The following is a 9,778-nucleotide window of genomic DNA, read 5'->3' as shown; positions in this document are numbered from 1 at the left end:
TACGAATGACCCGTTCGACCCTTGAGTCGAGTTCGTTCGGCTCTGGCACCGCTCTTCTGACGGATCTCAATCCCTCCGCTTTGGGGATCCTCCCAGTCATACCCAAGGCGGCCTTGGGTATGACTGGGAGGCCTTGGCAAGGCCTCCCTAGCAGCTCGCAGGGCCCTCTCGTCTTCCAAGTTGCAGATGAAAAAGGCTTTCGACAAATCTTTAGCAAACTTGTTCTTGAGCAAGTGCGACTGGTCAGTAGTTCTCACCATTCTCATTATGCAATGCATCGGATCTAATCGTATATTGACTCCACAAGGGACGTATCTTTGGAGGGTTCCTGAGCCGTCCCTGGATACTGCACAGCATCCAACATCGGTGTACAGCACTGTAGGATGGTCCACTCCTGCTCTCAGATGCCTCCCATATACTTCGGTTAACGCATCTTTAAGATATTCACATCACGTTATGGGAACGATCAATGTCGTAAGGATCATATTGTAGTCTCCAACACACGTCACGGCCTGACCCAGAGTACGAGATTCAATCACGCGTTTGGATATCTTGCGCTGGTAGTCTATGGCAGCCATAGACTACCAGCCATAGTATGGCTAGACTTGACGATGATACGACTGTCGCCAACTGCCGAAGTAGATATGGTTTGTTGCCAGAAGTCGAGTAACATCACTCGCACTACTGAGCTATAACTGAGAGGCCAGATTCATTGTGGTATCGGAGCTCTGGCTCGAGTCTGCCCTGCACGAAGAGATTCTGGAATGATTCAGTCCATCTCTTATCATAAGCCTCCGCACGCCGTTGATATTCTCGTGATAATTGCGAATTGATATACCCTATTCCTTGAGATATGGCCCCACTCGACAAGAGGTAAGTCCTCAATAGCTCGATGAGGCTCAAGTCCAAGCCACGGTAGTCGGGCGGTGAAAGCGATACATTTGATTGATATGTAAGTTGAGTAGTCATCCGAAATGGTTCAGACGATAACTGGCCAAGTCGTCGGGACCCTGACTGAATCACCGAGCTGAGCCTGACAAGCTTCTTGTCAGGCAAGTGCACTTTAGTGCAAGTTCGATTTGCACAAGAAAGTCGAACTTGCACTAAATTTCGTAAGCCTACAAAAACACGACCACTTCCTGAAAAGTCCGCATTCGCTTTTTTAATCGGAGAATCAACCCTGCAAGCCGCTCCTGAAACCAACACCAGCATTTGCCGCTTTGGGTCAACGATGAATTCCTTCGTCTTCAACATGCCTCTTCTCAGCGGAAACGAGGAACTCCTGATAATATCTGATTCACCAGCTCCCATCAAGAGCAGTGGGGAACCGACAACATCAACGATATTATAGTAATGCCTGCGTGCATAATTCCAAGTTGGACTAGGTGCTATAATAGACGTTGTACTACCGAGAATCAGTAATGAGCTATGCCATAGTCAGAACTTGTTTGGAATAACGTGGGATGATAGTTGGAGTAACCTCACATTATGCACCAACTAGAATACAACAGTACGCGAGTGACAGAACGTGATAGGAAGCCCTATATTGTGTCGCTTCACATGAAGCATCTCGTCATGAACAGTATTCAAGCAACGACTTGCCTTTCTGAACCAGTGGGCGTCGCGGCACCATTCAAGACGGGAAAACTACAAATTATAGTCATCAAGCCGTGACCACAACACAGCGCAAAATTGAGGTGTTATTTTTCACTTTGAATGATTTCACTCCTCAGCATTTCCTCATCAACTTCGTCATTCTGGTTCAACTCTTCTTCTTTTCGCAGCCCCCAAGCACACCACAATTGTTCCTGCAGGACCGCTCGAGCTGCAGTTGGCTCCTTCAATAACTGCTGTCGAACTGATGGGCATTGCAGAATTCTTATCATATCCATGGCACTTGGGTAGACCAACAGGTGGAAGTAGGACGCTGAAAGAAACTTCCATTCTTCACGAAAAGAACCGGACAAAGTCTATGCTACGTTGACGGAGATACTCGAGGTACTTCAAATAATTAAGAAACGCCTCGTCCTGGAAGTAGCCCTCTGACGCGAGCCACATCACGTAGTCCACGTTTAACAGGCACTGAGAAAATATTCGATTATTGTCTCGTCCCAAGTGACCTCCTACTTGGGCGAACTCTGCGTCATTCAGCAGACGAACATGCGGTGGAGGACAGGAAGAAGCATTGGTAACTGGGAGGGGCATCGGCTACGGAGGAGGTAACTTTCTCACCACAAAAAAACACAACCCAACAAGATTATGCAATAATTCGCCATGCACTGCTCAGCTTAGAATTATAGGTGGGGAATAAGTGTTGAAAAAATCAGGCGACGGAGCGAAGCACTCTCCCATGCATCCGGGATTGCTACAGCAACGGAGTCTCGACCGATGCGAAGGAGGAGTTGCTCTCGTGGAAGAGTTGCCATGTTGGGGCTCCGGAGGTCCCAAGTTCGATCCCCAGCTAGAATGCTTTTCCCCGCGAAATTCCCTCACATCCAGTGCTGCCTTGTTCCACCGGCCCAACACGCCGGCGACCGTCTTGGCCACATAGAAGAACCTCCACAGCAGCGCTAATCGTCGGCTTCGGGCAATCGTCTTGAGAAGTCTGAAAACTCCTAGGAAAAGTCGTAGTAGTTCGGCCGTCGTTACTCTATCGAGGCGATGCATACACGGAGAACTACGAACTATTCGAAGGCTGATACTTCTTGTAATAGCAGACGGAATTTCGTGGCGCGTGACGCAATTTGATCGGGTCACAGCTGTTACTATCATTGCTTTTGTGAGAGACCAAGAACGCCCGTGAGAGAAACCAACACGTTTAAACGACAACAGCATGCACCATGTCAGTCTGCACTTAGGTTTCAATCAGTAGTCGATAAACAAGCGGTAACCTCGTCAACCAGCTGTTGCAAAGTCGTGGCAGCCTCCAGCCTCTCTGCTGGGAGTAGTCGTTGCACTGCTACACTGATATCAGCGAGCTCCACTGTAGAGACCTAAGTGGGGCCCAGGAACACTCACGATTTTAGCAGCACCATCACAATTTAAGCGGAAATAGTTTCAAATGGTCAACTACACGTTTTGGTGAAAATATGTGAATTCTGAGGGAATTTTGGAAAATTCTCGTTGGTTTTCCGTCACTTCAATTTGAATTCGTCTACAAACTCTTATAATTAGCGAGGAAACTGCTGAACTCAGTTGAGGAAGCAAACATATATTCCTCCAATACTGTCCACAACAGTGCTCCAACGGCAACGTTTATCATCAGTACTGCAAAATATGTTCGCCTTCCTCAGCTGAGCTCAAAAATTTCCTCACTAATCACAGCAGTTTATATACGAATCGCGAGTAAAAGTGTACAGAAACTAACAAAATTTCCTCAGAGTTTTGATATTGTCACCGACACATGTGGTTGATCATATGCAAATTTTACCGCACTGTTTATCATTGCAAACAATAGCCTAATGCCCCTAGTAAGAGCACCATAGTAAAGCAGTAGGCTTATCCCTACATGCAACTCCCTCGCGTATCGTCACCCAACGTAGATGACTCTAGTTTGCCCCCCCAGGGGAGTCCCCTAGGAGTTTGCGCATCTCCACTCACTTTCCTCAGCCTTCCCACTATGCGAGGCAGCTCCCCGTGGAATCCTCCGCATGGTAATAACGGCAACATTATTTTACCTACACAAACAGCTTCGCTCCGCTAACGAAAAATCCCCACCCGAAGGAAATATAAAAACCCCGTTCGTTCAACTCACATGTAGCAATGCAACTCCTTACTGTCACCTCCCCCTGATATCTCCGATTCACATATACACAACAAAGGACCTTCCAAATTTCCTCCACTATCGCTTCCTCGAGCACACCATCACCAAGCAAGTCACAATATACTCGCTCTACTGTAGACCTCAGCGTACGCCCTAGTGGGCACTTCCTCACAGGTGAGCACTTCTCTGCACTATTGTTTCCACCAAGACGACAAAGCAATAGAGTCGCTGTACACCAAGTGAGCTTCGCTCCGCTAAGTTTACCACATCGGCAGACCTCGTAAATATCTTTCTCCGTCCCGCACAGTGCCAACTGCCTGTCAAGAGCCTCTGTACTCATACTCGACGCCGCACGCTGAAGAATATCTTCGAATCGATCACATGATCGATTTCCACTCGGTACCAGCCACGCGATGAGGGCACAGTCGTAAGGTAGGGCACTTGCCATACCATCCATCCGCCACTTCACCCTAACAATACCCCTCCCCCTCCCAACACGACACCTCGCCGACTATAAGTATGATACGAGGAACCGAGGGTCGCCCCTCTACTAGAAACAGCAATGCATCAGCGGTTTGTGATGGACTCATAAACGACGACAAGGAGATCAGTCCATTCGGACATAGAATAGCAGATAGGCATGCTTCGTCGCTACCTCTTCAAACGATATGGGCTCCACCACAGAATCAGAACAAAAGTACCTACATGGAATCAACAATACAATACCCATTACACTACACCAGTACCATTGTTCGCCATCAGGAGCATCTCGAGCGACATACGCCACATAATGGCCGCTATCGAGCCGATAGCCCAAGTGCTCCACGACTCCTGTGAGGTGGTAGATCTGCCGACCATCGGGCGTCTCGAGAGTGCGCAAGTGCCTGCGTCGGTGGATATACCCAATCATTATGCAAATCACTTTTTCTAATAGAACTAAGTTAATTATAAGAGTTTATCAACGACATTTGAGAAGCATAATGATAATAATGGTGAAAAACCATTGACAACGTTTTAAACCCGAACTTTTACATGCAGTGTATATCGTTTATTGTCATCACCAATATACATTGTTGGAATATATGTTCACCTTCCTCAGCTCAGGAGTTTGCATACGAGTTCGGGTAGAAGTGTTCAGAGTGTGTTGAAATTCCATATCATCACCAACACATGTAGTTGACCATGTACATATTTTTTTACCGACACTACCAAGACACAGTGTACACGCGAAGATCTCCAACAAAACCACCACGTTAAAGTAAATAAATCTACCTTCCTAACATACCATAACAATCGAGTGTGTCCGAAATAACTCTTTCTCGGCCTGCTGTGCGCAGCGCGAAGATTTACAAGATTCCTATAAGATACCCCCCAAACGTACCGATCGAAAGACACGTATGTGGTATCTTTCACGCCAGTGAAGAATTTGTCCCTCCAAATATGAACAATCAGACAAGGAGGCATCGACGATGCTATCTCAGTAATACGGGTACCTGAAGGGCATCAAATTCCGTCACGCGCCACGAAATTCCGTCCGCCGTTACAAGAGGTATCAGCCTTGCACTCGTCACAGTGATAGTCGGAAATGACCTCGCGGTTCAGCTCTGAAAAAAGCTCCAATTTTTTATCTCCAATTTCGTGGCGCGTGACGGACGATTCGACTTCAATTCTCATCGGCAACATGCGGTTCGATCGGCGTATTATATAGGAAGCTCCGAGGGTTGGATTTCACATGTAGAACCCGATCGTGGGAGCGCTCTTGAAACTCAGAAAATGCCTATGGAACACTCCTACGGGCATCTTTTTCCACACCACATCGGAATAGTTCACCCAAACGATTATAGCAGCTTACGAGGACTATAAGTAGCCTTTATAAGCCAATCCAGGTCCGATGAGCTGCTCTGCACTGAAGGTGGTGGTAAAAGTGCCATTTCCACGTTTAATCGTTGGGACAGCTCCTGGCGCATATCCATCCGAGAGGTACTGTCGTTGACTCTAACACATTGCCAACCAACGTAACCGCTAAGTTGCAGGGCAACCCTTGAGGTCGATGATAGCGATCGAATCACCTGTGAATAGAAAGACCTCTATCGTGGCGCGCGGTAGTGATGGAGATTTGTATTATAAACAAATTGGAGAAGAGTGCTCTCCGAATTTCGACAATATCGAACAGATTTTCCACCTCCTCCTTCCTCGAGGTACCCAAACGGGCCTAATCCGTATCTTCCATGCTTCAACCCTTGGATACCATCCCACTACATATACCACTTACCAGGTGTCTTCGTTGCTTGTACGATTCCTCGTCCCACTGGAGGCCCCATTTCTCACTGACATCTTCGCGATGGAGTTCTACCACGACGGGCTCGCCAGCGTGCGGATGCGCGCCGATCTTCAGTCGAAGCATATGGTCAGTAGTATTTATATGGTTAACATAGTTACAGTTATCACCTGAAACCCACCGTTTTAACCCGTGTTAAAACGCTAGCCTACATAAAACAGAATCCTTCAATTTGAATTGGAACATTCTCTGTGTGTCTGGTGGTAAAGCATCCAGTACAGCTTCCAGGAGAACCTACGAGCGGAGCGAAGCTCTTCTGATCGAAAACCCATCAGACAAATCGACGAATTTGATTAAGCCTTATTCACTAAAGGGTTGTGTTGAAATACCCCGCATCTCTACTGTATCGTGCGCATATGTTGATGATGAAACTGCTGCTTGTTAATACTATTAAAATTCTTCACCCCAGTCCCCGAGTGTTGAGTTGCAGTTAACCCTGTTCACTCGGTAACATAGTCTTCAATGGAATTAAAGAGACTTTTTATACACAATCGATCGAAAGACAACGCGGAACCTTCTAAGTGATTCCGTGACTCTGCGGAGACGCTAAGAGTGTCTTATCATTAACTTTGTAATATTCCCCTACACAGAGAAAAATACCAAATTCGGATCTCATCTCTACCAACCTAGCAGCGACCTCGGATACCCTCCATCGCTGAGTGCAACGGCCAATTCACTCGGTGAAATGCAATTTGCATTTCATTTCATTACTCCTTAATAAAATGCATTATGCAATTCTACAGGAGAATAATAAAATTCAACTCATACGATCGTAGACAACAAATTTTCTCAATCAGATTGAGCAATTCCATATTCTCTTTAAAAGTAGTTTCCCCTTCACCTGCGAGTCATGCTGACGATAAGGCTCCCGCATGAGCTCCGGGCAAACCTTCTTGCACTGATCGAAAAACCTTCGGATGTCCGCGGGTCCTGTCGAACCGTCAGACATCTGCTCGAACAGAATCTGCAACGTAGACGTGAGACCACCATTGTGCTGTAGAGAATCTTGGCCCTCAGCGTTTATCTGAAGATACGCATACAGTGAAAGAGCGATGATGATGATGACCAGCACGAAGAGAATCCTTGGACAAGTTCACAATCATTTCAGCGTTGGAATCGACGACTTCAAGAGAAGTCACTGCCTAAAGTCCTCGAATTCGCGATTGGCAGAACACGAAAAATCAATAGGCGCGGAAATACACCGAGAGGATCACTGCATCACAATTTTGGTAAAAGTAGAAACTATATTTTTTCATATATATCTGGTTCGATGATAAAAACTAAATATGAAACTATAAATGATTATAAGGTTAACCGTGGATCTATGGAGGCTCGTAGTACACATAGTATGATGAAAGTACATTACATATGAATATTTCGAATATACAATAATCGATTTTCTTTTCTTCGTATGATTCTTTTTTCGCAAATCGCCACAGGAGCGACAAAGCCCAGCAGTTGCGAATGAAAATTTGGAACCTCTCGGGCGGATGTTATTACGATTCTCCTCTCGAAAGGTACCAGAGAACGCAGTCCTTGGGCAGCTGCTATACTGAAACATGCAGAGTAGTTGAAGTTGGTAATACCAGCCGGTATAATGCTAGGCATTTAATACGGAATAACAGTAGTAGTACAGACAAACCTAATTGGAATGATGATTGAAATAGTCGGGCCCATGCCTACCCTCACAACGCTACGATGAACTCAAGTTCATTTACTGGTCAACTTCACGTTATAGGGCATACCCTATAATCAGCTTCCCTAGTCCATCACGACGTGTCTTAAGTGGTAACCCCCAGCTCAGACCGCTCTTACCCTACATCTGCCGAAAAGTGCAAGTCTTTTCGCTCTGAACAGCGGAGCGAAGCAGCTGATTAAGGTCACAACTGTGTAATAGCAGGGGAATGGCTACCTAATTATACTTAACCGATGTAGGCTATTTTCACCATGAGCTTACTCGAGGGTTTCTTTTACTCGAGGAAGACACATAGTGTACTATTGGGACAGCAATGATAGTGATGATGCACTAGCACCTCCCAACTGGTTTTGAAAACCTTTGGTTACGGAAATGTCAGCGGATAACACAGTAGTCTTTCTGGATATCGACATCGATACGGAGGAGAGCGGCCGGACTGCATATGCTAGAGGGGTCGACTTCGTGTCTCAGTGCAACCTCAAGTAATTAACGGAGGCTCTAACCGGGCCTGTTTTGTATCTTGTATGGTCCAACCTAAGATACGGTCTGAGCAGTCCGGATATCACCAAACTTGGCGGGTCAGAAGTTGCACGACTACCTGAGCTGTAATATGCTTTACATATCTCTCCTTGTTGCCGATTAGCAGGCGCTGTGGTATGGGAAAACATGCACATGGTCAACCACATATGTTGGTGACAATATGAAAATTCTGAGGAAATTTCGGAAAATTCTCATTGGTTTCTGTACATTTCTACCCTAGTTCGTATGTAAACTTCTATATTTAGTGAGGAAACTCCCAAACTCAACTGAGGGAAACGAACGTATACTTTTTTGATCAATGGTGATTGCGATTTTCCTAGTACATACAAAAGTAGAACATAGCCATTGCTCTATGTAGGCTATTCCGTATGCCTTCCTGTACACTATCAGTGTACTTTATTCCTCTCATAGATATCTATCCGACTATGAGTGGTCGCAGAAAGGTTCGGCCATTTTCAAGAGGCCTGTAGATCGAGTAACGATAGAGCTCTTGGACACTACCTCCCCTCTAGCCGTGGACAACTTCAAGCACCTCATCAAAGGCGACAAGGGTGTTTCTAGGAATTCTGGTAGTAGTAGTAGTAGTAGTAGTAGTGCATTTTGCTACTCTCATCTCGGCTGACCCTCAACTCAGGTAAAAGACTTTCGTACATTGGTTGTCCGTTCCACAGAGTAGTGAAGGACTTTGTCGCTCAGACGGGGGACATTGTCACTGGCACAGGCGCTGGCGGCGAAAGTGGGATAGTACTGGGAGGGGGAATAGGAAGGCTCAAGTCACACTTGAACCGTGTGGCTTGACCTATCATCTATTGGGGATATATATGATAAAATGATTTCTATCGATTGCGTGTGTTAATGTATAATACATGCCCTCATACCATATATAGTATAACATGGTATTATAATAGATATAAATATAATCACAATATATAGTAAAGTAGACATGTTTATCTTATATCTTATCTATATATTCATACTATTAAGAAAAAAAAAGAAAAAAAAGATAAAAAAGGACTATTCATTTGTTTTTTTTCACGCGACAATGAAGGTCTCTACTATTCGTTGATACTATGGGTCCGCTGATTTTCGTTGATCTTATGTTACCTTGATCGATTATACCCAGTCATAGAATCAGTCCTAGAGTTATCAGCACTGATAGTATCTTGATGTTAAGATGGATATTAGAGAGTCCAGGTGTAGCACACAGGGGATGTTGACGAGGCTAGTCAAGGTAGTTACGGTAAGAAGTTCAAGGATGATGTTGCCGGGCTGAAGATGCGGCACGACGGAGCGGGTGTGGTCGGGATGTGCAATACGGGTAGATATAGGATAGGTCAGCGAAGAGATCATGAGTGTTGTTTTTAGGGAAGAACTCCAATACTTCGCAGTTTTATATAACGTTTAACGCGACGCCGCAGTTGAATGGCAAACACGTGGTTTT

The 9,778-nt window shown here is 45.6% G+C and overlaps 4 protein-coding genes across 4 annotated transcripts in view; 1 reads left to right on the top strand and 3 right to left on the bottom strand.

The window, feature by feature from the left end:
• Positions 1–1,711: 1,711 nt before the first annotated feature.
• On the bottom strand, positions 1,712–2,205 carry Pmar_PMAR002243 (Mediator of RNA polymerase II transcription subunit, putative; the record flags this gene model as incomplete). Its single annotated transcript, XM_002787925.1, has 3 exons — positions 1,712–1,927; positions 1,980–2,082; positions 2,128–2,205. Coding segments are annotated over 3 exons (397 nt in total), but the record flags the coding sequence as incomplete, so codon positions are not given.
• A 2,165-nt stretch (positions 2,206–4,370) lies between these two features.
• Positions 4,371–6,167, bottom strand: Pmar_PMAR002242 (hypothetical protein; the record flags this gene model as incomplete). The annotated part of the gene is made up of 6 exons (XM_002787924.1): positions 4,371–4,464; positions 4,510–4,647; positions 5,145–5,256; positions 5,616–5,758; positions 5,833–5,975; positions 6,036–6,167. The coding sequence occupies 6 exons, from the start codon at positions 6,165–6,167 to the stop codon at positions 4,371–4,373; spliced, it is 762 nt and encodes a 253-aa protein (XP_002787970.1).
• A 641-nt stretch (positions 6,168–6,808) lies between these two features.
• On the bottom strand, positions 6,809–7,709 carry Pmar_PMAR002241 (hypothetical protein; the record flags this gene model as incomplete). Its single annotated transcript, XM_002787923.1, has 3 exons — positions 6,809–6,814; positions 6,943–7,125; positions 7,602–7,709. 3 exons carry the CDS (start codon positions 7,707–7,709, stop codon positions 6,809–6,811), a joined length of 297 nt encoding a protein of 98 aa, XP_002787969.1.
• Positions 7,710–8,169: 460 nt separating this feature from the next.
• Positions 8,170–9,778, top strand: part of Pmar_PMAR002240 (conserved hypothetical protein) — a gene marked incomplete at both ends in the record, with an annotated part of 2,091 nt that continues 482 nt past the window's right edge. Inside the window, 6 exons of the mRNA XM_002787922.1 lie at positions 8,170–8,279; positions 8,337–8,402; positions 8,749–8,906; positions 8,972–9,073; positions 9,569–9,655; positions 9,703–9,778. Of these exons, the coding sequence (XP_002787968.1) occupies positions 8,170–8,279; positions 8,337–8,402; positions 8,749–8,906; positions 8,972–9,073; positions 9,569–9,655; positions 9,703–9,778 (599 nt within the window). The remainder of the gene's footprint in view (positions 8,280–8,336; positions 8,403–8,748; positions 8,907–8,971; positions 9,074–9,568; positions 9,656–9,702) is intronic.

This window comes from Perkinsus marinus (genome assembly GCF_000006405.1).
Source record: "Perkinsus marinus ATCC 50983 genomic scaffold scf_1104296929162, whole genome shotgun sequence".
NCBI classification, from domain to species: domain Eukaryota; phylum Perkinsozoa; order Perkinsida; family Perkinsidae; genus Perkinsus; species Perkinsus marinus.
The sequence above is the reverse complement of the archived record's forward strand: the minus strand, read 5'-3'. Positions and strand labels throughout refer to the sequence as shown.